Source organism: Diabrotica virgifera, chromosome 1, assembly GCF_917563875.1.
Source record: "Diabrotica virgifera virgifera chromosome 1, PGI_DIABVI_V3a".
In the NCBI taxonomy this organism is placed as follows: domain Eukaryota; kingdom Metazoa; phylum Arthropoda; class Insecta; order Coleoptera; family Chrysomelidae; genus Diabrotica; species Diabrotica virgifera.
This window is the reverse complement of record NC_065443.1, coordinates 171610172-171628193: the sequence shown is the minus strand read 5'-3', so window position 1 is coordinate 171628193 and position 18022 is coordinate 171610172. Positions and strand designations below refer to the sequence as shown.

At 31.2% G+C, this 18022-nt stretch overlaps 1 protein-coding gene across 3 annotated transcripts; it reads left to right on the top strand.

Moving 5' to 3' along the window:
- Nucleotides 1–14440: 14440 nt before the first annotated feature.
- Nucleotides 14441–16942, top strand: LOC126878873 (uncharacterized). Of its 3 annotated transcripts, none has more exons than XM_050641772.1 (3): nt 14441–14696; nt 14796–15057; nt 15396–16942. In XM_050641772.1, the coding sequence occupies exon 3, from the start codon at nt 15603–15605 to the stop codon at nt 16419–16421; it is 819 nt and encodes a 272-aa protein (XP_050497729.1). In that variant the 5' UTR covers nt 14441–14696; nt 14796–15057; nt 15396–15602; the 3' UTR covers nt 16422–16942. The 3 variants fall into 3 exon arrangements, with proteins under 3 accessions (XP_050497729.1, XP_050497728.1, XP_050497730.1); XM_050641771.1 differs by having other exon boundaries at nt 14442–14689; XM_050641773.1 differs by lacking the exon at nt 14441–14696 and having other exon boundaries at nt 14705–15057.
- The last annotated feature ends 1080 nt before the right edge of the window (nt 16943–18022 follow it).

The window sequence follows — 18022 nt, the reverse complement described above, 5'->3', positions numbered from 1 at the left end:
AAATAATCCATTGTGCCAAGCTGAAAACTGATCTAAGACTCAATGATGCCACACATACATATATTTCGCAATCTGAGCTTAAGGCACGTCTAAAGTTTAAGATCTGTTGGTGCAACCAGGCATTAAACATCTTTATATAGGTAAGCTTTCAGAATACAAATAATGTGCAAAAGAATAAGCATTTTAAATTTTAATCAAAAGATTAAATTCAAACAAATTTTTATAAAAAAACTACAAATAATTTAAATAACTTATTAAAAACAATCACAGTGAAGGTCAAACTTTTTTTTATCTGCATCAACCACTAGGGTTATTAGTGGTAGGTTTATATATTTACTATAAGTATGGGTTGTTAAACAGTATATAAAATCAAAATGTACCTACAATTATGTAGAAAAAAGTTTTATTCATCTAAGAAACATACAGTGTAAGTAGATACATTCACCAATCTATTTTGAGACAAAATTATATTCTGTAGAGGTTTAAGGTACCAGTATCACGAAGAAATAAAGTTGATGTCTCCAAATAAAGGAAAGCCAAACATGTTATTTAGGTTTGTTGCTTCGTTATCCTGCTATTAGTTATCTCAAAATAAAAACTAATTGTATTTTTGAAAAAACAGTCACTATGAAAAACCACGAGAAACTTTCTTTACATGTCTATGAGGAAAACCGTTGATTGAAATATTATGTAAAACATATTAGTGAACATAAACAATAACAATAAACAAGACAAAAAATACGGAAGCGGGAAAAATAAATATCTGTCATATTGCCATATTGGTTCTGTTTTTGTTTATTAACATGAGAAAGAAAGAGATTAACCGACTAGAGTCTGTGGCACGAAAAAAGAAATTTCGCAAGGCTATGATTGGCCACAAATTTTAGGCTTGCGATTGGTCAAGAAGCGACCATGTCAACTTGTCATAACGAGGTATGAGCTTTCGTAACGTTCGGTTGTGTGACAGTTCAGTGTGGAAGTGATAATTCAAAAAAAACGCAGGCGGCAAAAACAAAATAGGAACTACATAATAGAGGTAACTAACAAATTTCCTATCTGTTGAATTCCTAAATTTCCTGTACTTTCTTTGAATAAAATAAATTATACATTATCTAGTTAGGTAAAAAAGAGACAGCTTTGCATTACACGGTTAATTATGGGGGACTCTACGGGGGGGGCTAACCCCCCCGGTGATGAGGAGATGTTAGATAATATAGAAAATACTGAAAATAATAGTAGTTTAAATAATACACCAGTACTTGATAGCAATGCTAATTCAATCACTAATAATAACAATGAAATAAAAAAAGGAAAAAAACATTTCTATTATCAGTACACTGATACCGGTCCCTTTGAGGTATTTATGGAGTCAAAAGGCGATAACGTCGGTAATTATAGTTTTTTGAAATTAGCAAAATACATAAATGACAAAAAAATCGAGAATGTACTTAAACTTAGCAAAAAAGGAAAAAACCGAATTAGCGTTGCTTTCAAGAAATGGGAGGATGCTAATAAATTTGTTTTAAATGACGTGGTCAGAAATGATGGATATGAATTGTTTATTCCGGCAAATAACGTAACATGTAGGGGAGTCGTTAATAATGTAGATACTAGTATATCGGATGCAGATCTAATCAAATTTTCGGGATTGGCTTCGGTCAACATTAAAGTACTAGAAATAAGACGATTTAAACGGAAGTCTAAATATGACACGGAGAAATATATTGATACAGAAACGGTCGCATTTACCTTTTCGGGAAAAGTAATCCCGAAGGAAGTGAATATATATGGGATCCCTTTTAGGGTAAAACCATACATGATACCAGTGGTTCAATGTTATCGGTGTTTTCTTTTTGGACACACAAAAAATCTTTGTAGAGGGGGAGAAAAATGCAAAAACTGCGCGGAAAAAATACATGAAGGGGATTGTTCGATGAAATGTTTACATTGTAATAGCAGCTTTCATATAAGTACCTATGAGGAGTGCCCAGAGTATGTGAGACAGCGGAATATTAAGGCTGTCATGTCTCTGGACAATCTTTCATACTACGAGGCATGCGAGAGATTTCCTTATGTTTCTACTAGAAAATCGCAAGAGAATAATATATTCAGAATGAGCCAGGAGGAATTCCCAACATTACATAAAACTCAAACAAATAATTTAGAGACAATTCCCATCAATATGCGATGGATAGAAAATGTAAAGAGTAACCCTGAACACCTGTTTAGTAGAAAAATTGAGAATAACTCAAACAAAAATAAAAGAAAGGCTAATGAAACAAATAAGACATACAATAAAGAAGTACACAATCAATATTTATTATCTCCAAATGGGAGAAGCGAAGAGAGAGCTCGTGCAGTAAACAATGAGACTCCTGGATGTTCCCGTACAGAGCAACTAGAGAGGGACACAGAAAAAACACTGAATGCGATATTAAAAAAACTAGATTGGAAACATAAGGAACATATAATCAATTACTTGAACCAGCTATTTATACATGAAAGCTCATCGAACCAAAAGTTGCTAGATTTAGATGGATATCAAGAATCCACTTATTATCCAATGGAACATAAAAAGTTTAAGCAGTAACTATAACAGTCTGAAATATTTCATAAGCGAACATAGACCCAAATTAATTCTATTAAATGAAACTTGGCTAAAAAATAATCATCACTTCTATCTAAGAGGATATGAAATACATAGGTTGGATCGAGGGGATGGTTATGGTGGCCTAGCTACTGTGGTTCATAATAGTCTGGATCACAAAATAGTATATAGGTATAATAATAATGTTAGTAAAATTCAAATTTTAGCAACAAAAATAATAGATTGGGACATTACGGTTATTAACATTTATATCCATCCTAGGGCAAAAATAAATTTAAATAGTTGGGTTGGACGCATAAATAAAATCAGGGGAAATAAAATTTTAATGGGGGATATGAATGCACATAATGCACTTTGGGGAAGTCAAGTGTCTGTTAATGTTAATGGAAGAATAATTGCTGAATCCTTAGAGGATTTGGATCTAGTTTGCTGCAATGATGGGAGACCCACGCGGATTACCCTACCTGGACAGAATGCCTCAGCGGTAGACCTAACACTAATTTCCTCGGAAATTGCAAATATATGCCAATGGGATGTGTTAGAGGATTCTGGAGGCAGTGATCATTTTCCAACTTCTTGCAAAATCGCAATTGTAAATGAAAATATAGTAACACAAAAAAGTCATAAAAGAAATACAAAGAATGTCAATTGGGAGAATTATGCTTCAAAAATAGAAGACTTGATGAAGAATGGGTGTGAAGACTATAATTCATTTACACAAATTATGGAAATGGTGAGTGATGAGGAAATACCTCTCTTGAAAACAGAAAAATCTATAAGAAAAAAGAAAAGCCCTCCCTGGTGGGATAAGGAATGCTCTAATTTAATAAAAACAAGAAAAGAAAAAATTAAAAAATATAAGGAAGAAGCAAGCAATGAAAATTATATTGAAATCAAAAAAATATTTGCATACAGTAAAAAAATATTTAAAACAAAAAAAAAGAAATAGCTTCAAAAGCTTTTGCAATGGATTGACAAGGGACACTCCTCTATCTGAAATATGGCGAACAGTTAAGCTATTCTCCACATATCAAAATGCTGTAATCCCTGCTAAACTTCCCAACAAAAACATAGCTCAGAACATATTAAATAATTTGGCAATTGACATAACAGATCCTGAGTTCACGGTTACCCTAACTAACGAGGATGTGGAGGACATTTCAAGGCAAGAAATAATAAGTGTCATAAATAAAAAGGATAAGGCTACTGGCTTAGATCTTGTAACATATAGCATGATAAACAGACTTCCCCTGGTGGCGCTAGATGCATTGTCAAAAATATTTAATCAAATAGTTAAAAGAAACACAGGTTTTCCACAAGAATGGAAAAACACCCTTGTCATTCCCTTTTTAAAACCCAATAGAGACCCTTTATGTGAGGATAATTATAGAAACATAGCTCTAGAGTCATGTGTAGGCAAAATTTTGCAAAATATAATTAAATTAAGAATAGAACAAATAACGGAAAAAAAATCGATACTAAGCCCTAAGCAGTTAGGTTTCAGAAGAAACAAAGGGTGCAACGATAACTTAGCTTTAACAATTAATTATATTAGAACTGGATTTAGTAAAAATTTAAATACAATTGGAATTTTTTTGGATATCAGTAGGGCATATGATACAGTCAATATATATTTGCTATATAAATACTTATTAAAGTATGACATCCCAATAACTTATGCAAACTTGATCTTGCAATTTTTGCTCAACAGAAATATCTACGTTAAAGACAAATCAAATAATATATTAGGCCCAATGCAAGCATCCACTGGATTGACTCAAGGGTCTCCACTCAGTCCAATATTATTCAATCTCTATACTAGATCCCTACATGATTTAATAAACCATGAGATGGAGTGTTTTCAATATGCAGATGATTTTGTAATTCTGGTGCAAGGATCTGATATATACAAGCTAATTAATTCCTTAAATACCCATATAATAAATTTACAGGAGTGGTTTGAGAAACACAACTTTAAAATTTCAGCACACAAATCAAAAGCAATAATATTTAGAAAAAGAAGTCAGGCTTATAACTTCCCACATTTGATATATCAAAATATGGAAATTCCATGGAAAAATGAAATAAAGTATCTGGGATTTCATTTACAGTGTAATTTGAATATGACAATTCAAATTAACGACATGATAACTAAAGCAAACAAAGGAATAAATGTCATGAGAGCAATTTGTGGTACAAAATGGGGAGCTGACCCGAACATTCTTTTGAGTTTATACAAAGGAATAGTTAGATCTCATTTAGATTACGCAGCCAATCTTTTAAACCCCTGCAGTAAAAGTTTGATGATGAGGTTGGAACAAGTACAGAATGTTGCCTTGAGAATCGTAACGGGTTGTCTACGTTCTACACCCATCTTAATATTGCAAGCAGAATGTTCAGTAACAACGTTACAAGTTAGAAGGGAGATACTAGCACATAAATATATACTCAAACAAATGCCGGAAAAAAACAATATCATAGTAAAGAGTCTAAATAAGCTAAACGAAGCAATAAATGCAAACAATAGATTCTGGAGGAACAAGGTCATACCAGATTACTCACTAGCATATACAAATATACTCAAAAAAACAAAAAACATAATTAGATATAAAATCAATCCTATATATGAGGTAGAAAGAAAAACTCTTCTATACCCCATTACAATTAAAAGTCTAGAATTTGAAAAATATGAAATTGAATCGAACGAAAGGTTCATAGCTAAATATGGTGGAATATATAATAATCATACCCACGTATATACAGATGGATCAATAGACCCACAAACAAATCAATCGGGATTTGGAATTTACATCCCAAGCATCAATTATAAATATTCGTCACGACTCCATAACTACACACAAATCTGCACAACTGAAATAATAGCGGTATACAAAGCCATGTCGGTATGTATTGAAAAGGAAATCATGAAAGCAGTGATCTTTGTAGATTCAAAAAGTGCCTTATCCAAAATATCTAGTCACAAATGGGACCAAATGGATTATGTAACTATAATGACCAAAAAACTACTGGTAGATGCAAATAATATGGGATTTTCAATAGGATTAGAATGGGTACCGGGACATCAGGGGATTAAAGGCAACGAGGTGGCAGATAGCTTGGCCAATATTGGGAGAGAATTAAGAGTACCATATGATGTAAAAAACATCAGCACAGATATCTTTTGTGTTACAAAAAAGAACATCTTGACTCAATTTTACAATAACTGGTATTCCCAAATTAAAGGTAAATATCCGGACTATTATGGACTGCAGGATAGTTTCCCTATAAAACCTTGGTATAACAAATGTGGATATTTGGGTAGGAACAATATTACTAACCTTAATCGTTTACGAAGTGGACATTGCAAAACTCCTTGTTATCTCCACAAAATAGGCAAAACGCAAACACCGATATGCGAATGCGGTACTATGGGAACATTGGTACACATCATCTTTGAGTGCCCCATAAATAAACATAAAGATATGGATTTGTATCTAGAACTAATAAAAGCTGGAATAGACAGTCCAATATCTTTACAGAGCATTTTATATAAACCCTCGAATAAAGTTATTAAGATAATCAATAAATTTATCAAATTTTTTCAAGTAGATCTATAGAATTTTCAAAAAATAATAATAATAACAATAACAATAAATAAATACTTCAGAAAATACAGGGAATCTCCTAAAATGTCAAAAATTATATTTGTATCCTTAAAATCCTTAATCCTAACCGAAGGTAGCCAGCCCTAAACCTATGTGAAAATGTTTGGAAGCTACCCCCAAACGAGAAAAGTCTTAAGTTAACCTTAAATGTTGTAACACTTTTCCCCCTCTATCTACAGAAAAACAAAAAGAAGGACAAGGAACACATAGAACCAAAAAAAAAAATAGATCTGAAGTTGACATGACACCTGGTTGTGCATTGCCTTGAGCAAGACGCGCATAACCAATAACATGTACTGGGTAAATCTTAGACAAGGAAAGAGAGTAAATGATTAAAAAAAAATCGAAACCCAAAAAACAAGGAAGAAGAAGAACTTGTCATAACTATAACCTCAGAAATTTATCGGTATATTTTAAACATAGATTTTAAATTTATAAGGAGTTTATGCCTTTATGGTTTATCTTATTATTATACACGTGGAAACCGATATTCGTTCACAAGTTCACATGATTTTTCAGTTCTAGTGAAATTAGAATAATTGGCTTCTCTTGTAAATATATTTTCTGTTAGAATGGATTCCAAGGACCTATTTACAAATTACCTATTTATGAATAAGCCAAATTTGGATCAGAAATATTATGTGCTAAACTTTATTGCAGTTTCTTTTATGTGTTTGACCAGCTTAAAAATTCATCAATTTGAACACCTAAAAACATTGTATGATCAGTTACTTCAAGGTTCATATTGTTTAGTTCAACAGTTTGTGGTTTTTCATGAATGTATATATTAGTGCGGCATTAGGCAAACTAGACACTACAAATAAGTTTAAAGGTGATGTAAATGATGCATATAGAGCTTTTTGAACTCTGCCTCCTATCATATTGATACAACGGTAATTATTTAGTGTTGACTCACCGCTCCCACAAGTCTGACAACTGTATATATGGTATCTGCCTTACCTTCTTATCATTTTAAAATTAACAATTAACTGCGCTCGGCTTTAATTTTTGTATTTATCTCATTTAAAAATGTGAAATTTTCACATCAATTTCAAATTATGGCCGCCATTACAGTATGCGCAGATCGCTTACGTATGGATTGATGACAGTTTATTTCTGCAATGTTGCCTAATTTAAAATTTTTTATAATTTCTTGTGCAAAGACGGAAGGTGCTTTATTTTTTTTTTAATTTTATTAATAATTAACAAAACACTCTACACTCTAATACCCGAAAGTTAGGTTTGGACCGAAGGGTTAGGTCTTCCTCCTTTGAGAAATTGTACTGTATAATACATAATATATTAATTTTTTAATTTTATTAATAATTAATATTATATTAATTGCAGACATAAACTGCATATTATATCAATTGCAGACATAAACATTGCAGAAATAAACTGTCATCAATCCATACGTAAGCGATCTGCGCATACTGTAATGGCGGCCATAATTTGAAATTGATGTGAAAATTTCACATTTTTAAATGAGATAAATACAAAAATTAAAGCCGAGCGCAGTTAATTGTTAATTTTAAAATGATAAGAAGGTAAGGCAGATACCATATATACAGTTGTCAGACTTGTGGGAGCGGTGAGTCAACACTAAATAATTACCGATACAACATGTTCTTTAATATCAAAACGCATAACTAATAATACCAACAGAAATTGGATCAATACTGAAATTCTTCAGCTTAGTAAAAAGCTAAAAGATTTATTTTGACTAACAAATGTTAGTGGTAATCCAGATTTAATGTTTAACTATAAAATACAAAAGGCCAACTTTATCCATAAGGTAAAGGATACAAAACAAGTCTCCTATAGGGCTTTTCATTCACAGTCACTTGTTTCGAGCTTCTGTCATGTGTCACATAATATTAATATATCTACGTCATACGTTATTGGTAATACCAATGATACAAATCAAAGACGTATGTCGTAGATATTATATTAATATTATGTGACACATGACAGAAGCTCGAAACAAATGACAATCGATGAAAAGCCCTATCAAATTTATTTCTATAGTGCTATGTATTAAGAGTATGTATAAGTCAAAAATGAAATTTTTTTATTAGGACCTTTCAAAGTCTTTTTTACCACTGATAAAATAACTATTACAAATAAATATCAAAATAAGATGTGTCAAAATAAGATCACATCTTATCGTAGTGACAAAAAAAACAAACCACAAAAAAGAATACATTTATTTTAAATATTAACATTAATATTTTTATTTGTAAAATGTATACACTATGTGTTCTTGATAAACATTAAGTATAATACCTATATTTATATTATTTATTAACATAGTATGTACAGTTACGGCCAGTGAATAGTTTACAGGTTGGCTTATCTAGGAGCCGATTTTTAAAATTTTTACCTCGTTTAAACGCACCTCTTGCGTCAAAGTGACGTTGCCAGTGGTGTACCTAGAATAAGTTGATTAAAATTAAAAAATCAAAATAACAAAAATAAATTTTACAAAATTTATCAAAATGGAAAATATAGAAAGAAGTTTTTTTGAATAAAATGGATTACGGTCTTAATATGGTTTAGTTTCTTATTTTATTATTCAACACTCACGAAATTTTTGACAAGCATTGACTTTTTGAGATTTTTTGACTTTGACATTTATCAAATCCGTACGACACTGCAATTTTACAGTATTACAATATAAAAATTAAAGTGTAAACTATTCAGTGAACGTAACTTAGCTGTAATGAGTAGGTAAAATAAGAAGTAAAAAATTGTAATATAATAACCATGTTTCACTAATTAACAATATCTAATATCTCTAATACATTTACTTTTGATTGAGACTGGCTGAATGACTATAGTCCAAGCAAAAAAAATATCAAAATGGTGACGAAATATGATTAATAAATTAGTAATTAACTATTTTACTTTCTACTTTGGTAATACCTTATTAATTATACAGGGTGTCCCGAAAAGATTGGTCATAAATTATACCACATTCTGGGGTCAAAAATAGTTCGATTGAACCTAACTTACCTTAGTACAAATGTGCTCATAAAAAAAGTTACAGCCCTTGTAAAGTTACAAAATGAAAATTGATTTTTTTTAATATGTCGAAAACTATTAGAGATTTTTTATTGAAAACGGACATGTATTATTCTTGTGGCAGGAAGATCTTAAAACAAAATTATAGTGAAGTTTGTCCACCCCATAAAAATGTTATGGGGTTTTGTTCCATTAAACCCCCCCAAACTTTTGTGTATGTTCCAATTAATTCATTTTTGTGATACCATTAGTTAAACACAACGTTTTAAAAACTTTTTTGCCTCTTAGTATTTTTTTTTAATATATTTACATAAAAATTTTATGCGGGTTTTGTTCCTTTAAAGCCCCCAAACGTTTGTGTACGTTCCAATTAAACTATTATTGTGGTACCATTAGTTAAACACAGTGTTTTTAAAACTTTTTTGCCTCTTAGTCTTTTTTTGGCAAGTAACCTTTTATCGAGATGTGGCTTCTTTTTCAAAATATACCTAAAAATGCAAATTATAAATAAATTTTCAGATTATTAACAGGTCTCTTTAATCGTACTTAACCATATACAAATATGTGGTGGATTCGACAAATATTCAAAATATGTCGATAAACACTGGCTTATCGAAAAAGTACTAAGAGGCAAAAAAGTTTTAAAAACATTGTGTTTAACTAATGATATGGGGATTAATACTAAATATATAAAGACTAATAATGGGGATTAAAAGAACAAAACCCCCATAAAGTTTTTATGGGATGCATAAATTTCACTTTAATTTTTTTATAAGATGTTGCTGCTATAAGAATACCACATGTCCATTTTTAATAAAAAATCTCTAAAAGTTTTCGATATACGAAAAAAAAATCGATTTTCATTTTGTAACTTCAAAGGGCTGTAACTTTTTTTGTGTGCACTATTGTATATAGATAAGTGAGGTTCAATCAACTTATGATGTACATATATATATCTCCAGTTCTGTCTCACATCATCAACCTATCTGTCAAGGATGGCAAGTTTCCAATTGATATTAAAACAGGAGTAGTTAGTCCAATTTTCAAAAAGGGGGATCCATGTTTGGTTGATAATTACAGGCCAATCACTGTAACAAGTGTACTCTCTAAGATTATCAAAAAGTGTATTTACAATAAAATGTTAAGTTTTCTGAACAAACATTATATCTTAAATAAATGCCAGCATGGGTTTCTTCCTAACAAATCTACAGAAAGTGCTTCTATTTCATTATTTAATTATATCCACGCTGCTTTGGATCGAAAAAGATATGTGGGTGCACTCTTTTTTGACTTAACTAAGGCTTTTGACTCAATTGACATTGACATTATACTGCATAAATTAGAAGCCCTTGGTTTTCGGGCCATTTCTTGAACTGGTTAAGGTCATACTTACAATATCGTAAATTCCTAGTAAAAATCGATAAGAAGTCATTTGTTTTTAATCTTGATCAAGGTGTACCACAGGGCTCCGTATTAGGACCCTTAATATTTCTTTTATATGTCAATAATTTGATAAATTTTATATGTGGAAATGCAGATAGATTATTAAGGAAGCCGACCATGCATAGGGATAAGGCAAAGAGAATGATGAATGATGAATTTGATAAATTTTTTAACTGCAGATCATACAGTTCTCTATGCAGATGATTCAACAATTATTGTAGTTGACTCGTCAACTGAAGTCGGAACTCATATCCAAAATGAACTTGGTAGCACAGGAATTTACAACCTGGTGTAAAAGGAACTCTTTAATGGTATATGCAAAGAAAACTATTTGTATGCAGTGCTACTCGTGCAGTTAGCCATCCCATGATTATAAGATCACAGTTAGTTCTGAGGAAATACCTTTTAGTGATACATTATTTCTTGGTAGCATTCTAGAAAGTAATATGACAAGGGATGAAAACGTTACTAAAGTCTGCAAAAAAATGAATAAGGGTTAGTATGCGATCCTTCAGTTGAAAACTCTATTTAATACCAATCAATTGATAAGTGTGTACTATGCATTGGTTTACTCATATAATATATGAGTCATATTATAGCCTATAATGTTGTCTTGTAGGGAAACTCTTCTAGAGTTTTTGTAACTAAAAAGAGAATTATTAGATTGATATTTAATATCTATCGATAATAGACAATCATGTCGTAAATATTTTATTGATCACAGACTGACTTTCCATGCTTTATACATTTATAAGTGCATTATTCATGTTAAAACTATATTTCAAAATTTTACTCTCAACTCTGACTATCATGATTACCCGACAAGGCACGGGAGGATGATAAGCGTATGTAAACATTCCACAACTCTTTTTGAAACTAGTCCTGATTTTACAGGATCTAAATTTTACAATTGTTTGCCACTTGATATGAGAAATGAAAATAATATTCAAAAATAAATTAAAAACATGCTTGATAGAATTATGTGTTTACAACCTAAATGATTACTTTGACTTAATAAAAGACTACAAGGAATGAGGACCGACGGGTTCAGAGACACTCTATATTGCATATCTTTTTTTATTAATTTATAGTTTGTTGATTATGTTTTATATAACTGTCCTGTATGACTTGTTGATTATGTTCTATGTAACTACATATATGGCTTGTCCTATACTGCCGTGCTTAGAGAAAACACTGTATCTGCAAAAATTAAATTTTTACTTCTTTCTAACCCAAATGTGCATATATGTCTTATTTGCTTACTAAAAATGACGTAAGTTAAACCAAAACACATTAAACACACCGCATCTTATGCCGTATCTTGTGTAAATGTATACGAATACTTTAACAAAAATCGATTTTACTCATATGTGATGTCTCCGCAGATACAGTGTTTTCGCTAAGCACGGCAGTATATCACACTATCATCTAAATGAATTAATAAAGATATTGTATTCTATAAACTGTGTTACATTTGCTTTTGTTCATTGTAACACAAATTTATTATGTGGGAACCAATTTTAGTTTTCGTAAACAAATCTTTAAAATTTTCTATTGCTTTCTAGTTACGTTTCTTTATGAGTGTTTCCATGTTTTCTGTATCTGGTCTTATAGCATCTTCAAAGTATTTTAATTGTTGGACCTGGTGGTTTGTTAAATTTGAGTTTGATCACCAGTCTGACTTAATTTTCAAGTATATCAGGTTTTTTTTCTGTTTTGTTAGGGGTTTAGTGAACGAGTTCCTAGAGTTGTTCATCTTTATATAGATCCCTGCTTCTCTATTTGTTCTCAGTATTCCTGTGTATTCTCCAATAGATATGCTCTTTCATTCTCTACTCATTCTATATAATATTTCAAAATATACTTGAGATGTACTTTTTGTAAATTTTGTAAAATAAAATAAATTTGTTTTTAGATAAGTATGTGCTTTTATTTCATAAAATTTATACATAAAATAATATTTTTAACTATGGAAAATAGTGCTCTAATACACATATAATCTACAAGCTACACAAAACCCCTGGTCATATTATATTATTTTAATATGTTATTAGTTGGAAATTATAATATTTATTCAAAACATGAGAACAGCTAGTACTGCCACGATTATTGTAATTCTGTATGTATGAAATACAGTAATAGCTGCCAAATATATAAAATGAAGGATGTACTGCAACAAATCTACATGAAGCTTTTAATTTAATAAAGTTTATGTAGTGGAAGATAGCTGTCAAACCTGACAAACCTCAATTCGTTTGGTTCAAGAAAAGAATAAACATGTTGGAAGAACAACCTGTCCTTAATCTTTAACTCATAGAGTGGAAAAATAGCTACGCATCACTCTAGATCTAGACAAAGTGTGTGTATGTGTGTGCGGAACACTAAGAATTTGACTGAATATTACATTTGGCATTTTTCCAATTAAAAGAGATACATCAGATAGTAGTGATGTCTTGAAAAAATTGTGTCTTCTATGATAATAATTGAATCCTATGCTGGAACAATGTTTGCGTAACCACAATAGTTGTATTTTGGTTTTCCAGGAACAAAGTTCTATATGTGCAAAATAATGTACTGCCGAGCATTGGGAATATTAAGACTTTACTTGATGCATCCTAAAATCTATCATGTTATCCTCATAAAGTTGCTTTTTTCAAATCATTACTACTTGCATGTTTTTCAAAAGTTGTAGACAAAATCTGATTTGGCATTTACAACATTGTTCCTGCATAGGAAAAAAAATTGAAATTGAACTAATTTGGTAACACTTATTATATTCAAAGTTTTGTCTTACTATATTATACAAGAGGAAATATCTGCATCTAATAATAACAATAAAGGTCTGCATTTTTTGTTCAAATTCAAACAATACACAAAATATAACATGATATAATATAATCATATATCGTCGGCCTCAGTGCCAAATCTTGTACATATGTGCATGTTGTGAGATTTTTCAGGAAATGAAAAAAACTCTTATATATTTTTTATCTTTATCAAAGAAATTCTTCGAATTCCATAGAAATTTAGTTATTTTTATCAAAATTTCATGATTTACACAATCAAAAGCTTTGGCATAGTCACAAAAAACAGTGGCAGTGTGAAGATTATTGCTCAGTGCTTGATAAACCTCATGTAGTACAGAAAACATGGCATCAGCAGTACATTTATTATTTAAAAAGCCGAACTTTTGTAATAAAATGTTGTTTTTAACAAGAAAGGACATAAGTCATGCTTTTATGAGTCTCTCAATAATTTTGGAGTACCGGTAGTAATGCAATAGGTATATACTTGCAGGAATTAGATTTTTCACCACCCTTATGAAGAGGAATAATGATAGCTGTCTTTAGGTACTCTGGAAATTTACCTTTCTCAAAAGAATCATTAATTGGCGAGATGAGGACACAAGGATCTACAGATCGAGCGAGTCTCGTAAATTGCACGGCTTCGAGCCACGCTTCACACAACCATATTTGCGTATTTGTGTTTTGGGTTGTGTGGTCGTGCTCTGGGCCCGGATTACGTACACTCGATACGCATCGTATCCGCCATGTTTACCGTAGGGAGTGATTACAAAACCTCTTTCCCTACGTTGTCGATGCGAGTCAACTCGAAGGCACTGCTCGATACCTACGACCCTGTCGTGTTGCCAACTCGAACTATCTATCTCTCTCTGATAGATCGCTGATCTCCTATAACGCTTTCTCTCTTGCCGGTCCAAGTATTAGGCAATCCAAACCACGTGACCTCTGGTTGGCACACAAACTAACAAAGAGGTTATGTTTGTATCTATTTTTCAATGATTTTTCATTGTTTATCGTCGTATTTTGTCTATTTTGGATGCATTTGGATTTCGTTTCCTGTTTTTGTCAACTTTATAAACTTTACCACAATGCAAACTGATTATTTAAGGAAATTATTATTGGAAACTCCAGATGTTGCGAGAAAGGTAGAAGGTAGGCGAAACAAATTTTATTTACTGTTCATTTTGCCCCGATATTTATCAATAATGATGAATTTTGCAAGCAATAACATTATTTCTTTTATTGTTTTAGATATTTATTGAAGCTGAAAATAATTGGGGATTTAGATCCATACGCAATTCAGTCAGAATTGGATTTTACAGTAAAGTGCAGACCATCAAGTTACTATTATAGATATTTATACATATCTGGTGGAATCTCGGAGTTGCTACTCTAAGCAGCAGATGAAAGCATACAAAAGCCTTCAGGCACATAAATATTTTACAGCTGGATTTGTTTTGAATGGAGTAAAAATTGTTAATGATTTCCTGATTTCCATATTATTGTTGGAAAGGTATGCCTTTATTTTATTTATTCACCATTAAGAAATATATGGATAACAGTATTAGTGTCTTTTGGATAAATTGGTTCTAAATATTAGATTTATTTACGTTTATATATCTGTATGAAACCAGACATATCATCGTCCTAATCTGTAAACTCTATAATTATCTAAAAATGATTTATTACTGCCATCTATTTGAATTACTGTCATGATTGGTCTAAAATTATATTATATGAATGTATGATTTTAAATAAAATATTCTCAATCATTGTAAAGAACGCAAATACTCTAATAAAAATAAATTTTTGTAGTTGAAGAATTTCCAAAAAAATAAAATATTTTTTTAGGTGAAGCATTTCCAAAAATCTAATGCTAAACGACTAAATGCTTGGGTAGGGTGATAGCCAGTTCTGATGACATAGCAAATGCAGATTGTATGTGTATGGCTGGTAATAGTGAAGTCTGCAGCAATCCTATTTTTAGCTGAGTATGCCCAGGGCAAGACAGACGAAGAAGAACCCAATGCATGTATATGACCTCATGACCACATTGTAATGTACGCAGATGACTCATCTGTGATTGTATCAGCACATACATACGTAGAGCTTCAAAATAGAGTGTCAAGGGTTATCAGATTATTCCAAACATGGTGTACACAAAACTTGCTACAACTGAATATTGATAAAACATCGTATATACATTTTAGATGCAAACGAAATATGCCAGTTGTGTCTATTCCTGAAATTGTAAATATTCCAAACATAAAATTTTTAGGTGTATTCTTGGACCAGTTTATGAGTTGGGATGTTCACGTTGAATATGTTAATAAGAAACTAAATTGTTCATTCTATGCTTTAGTACAGTTGAAGAGAACACTCAGTATTAAAACTCTCATTAATGTATATTATTCTTTGGTTTATTGTCACCTTACTTATAATGTTACGTTATGGGGTAATTCCACAAAATCAGACACAGTGTTTATTAAACAGAAGAGAATTATTAGACTTATCTTCAATATTCCTTTTGGGCATACTTGTAAGCAAGTTTTCATTAATAACAATATCTTACCGTTGCCTTCCATATATATCTTGAAATCCATATTGTATATTAAGCATAATTTACATTCATTCAAGAGAAATTCTGATTTGCATGCATACTCAACTAGGAATGCCAATCAGTTTGTTACTGTTGGTCACAAACTATCCAAATTTGAGAAGTCCACAGATTATGTGGGGGTCAGGCTATATAATCATCTTCCAAATGAAGTTAGATCTTTGCATCCGGTGAAATTCAAAAGAGTTGTGAAAAGTATACTATGTAAACATGCATTCTACAGTGTAGAAGAATACTTAGCAACTAGATTGCTGTTATGAGTTCTGTCTAATATTAATAATTTTCATATTTATCAATGTACATTATGTTAAATCTAAAATTTAAGTGTATGTATAGGTATTTGATTATGTGTCTGTGACTATATTGTGTTGTATATCTGACGTGTATATCCATCTTTATGATGGCAGCTGTAAAGCTATACCAATAAAGTATTCTATTCTATTCTATTCTGTACATATGTTACAGCTACATGGTTTGGAGATAGCAACATACGCATTCTCTGATGAAAAACTAATGAGTTTTGAAACTGTTCGGTCAGAGTGCTTCTTGTGCTCACTAAACGAACTGAAATATAAGATGGCTTTGGCATTGTGTTGCAGCGATATGAAAATGTTTATTCATTTTTAATTATAATGTACTTCTTCATCATGAGTAATTATGTATTGGTCTTTTAAATGTGTATTTATTTTTGTAATTAGTATCAACTTGTAATGATAATATACATTTATCGTTTAAGGTATGACTATGTTTTGACTCTAAAATAAATGATTTAAAAATCGAATCCTGCCTCTTTCTGTTAGTAACTACCCATGGATATCACAAATAGTGATTACTGATAGGTTTGTTCGTAGAATGATCAGCAACTCGCCAACCATCAGACACATGTGCATTCGTAGTCTATGAATGCTAACTATTAACTGCTCATGCATCTGATGGTTGGCAGCAGTTGCTAATCGTTTGTGTCGTACTACGAACAAACTTATTAGGCCTGGATCCCATGTACCAAAAAAATTGATTAATAGCAAGCTAAAAATTTGTTAATAGCTTAACGGTGTCCAGTTGGACAAACTTTGATGTATTGTGACACTGGAACAGGGATAGTTTTAATTGTGAAACAGTTTGGAAACTCAGATTACAAAAACATCCCATATATTTCGTCGGACAGAACATTCAATTGATTTGTTATCCTTTCATTAAATTCTCATGCAAAAATCAGACTGCTTTTACTAACCAACATGATTCCTGTAGTTTGACATGGTCTTCGTGTTCTACTCATTAAAATGCCCAGTTGGTGATTTTTTCACCAGTCTGGTTTTTGCATGAGAATTTAATGAATTGGTAGCAAATCAATTGGAAGTTTTATCTGACAAATTACATAAACATTTTCGTAGTTTGACGTTCCAAATTTTTAACCTGTCCCACAGTTAAAACTTCCAGTGTTCCCGTACATCAAAGTTTGTCGGACTAGACACCGTTAAGCTATTAATAAATTTTCAGCTTGCTATTAATCAACTTTTTTTTGGTACACGGGATCCAGGTCTATATGGAATAAATAAATAACAAAACAAATTCCCTGTCAAAACTGCATTTATTTTGAATAGAATGAAAAACAAAATAATATTGTTTTAACAAAATAGGGGATAAATGTTAGAATTTAGTATTAATGAAGTTTGTCACATTGGCCTAAAAATTAATGTTACTAGTTACGTTAGTGTCACATATAAATAATTGTAATAATATTAATAAAAACCATAATTCCTAGCATAAGTGCGTCCTGTTTTTTGATAATTTAGTTAGGCGAGGAAACATAAATGAGTTTCTAATAGGGCTTTTCATCGATTGTCATTTGTTTCGAGCTTCT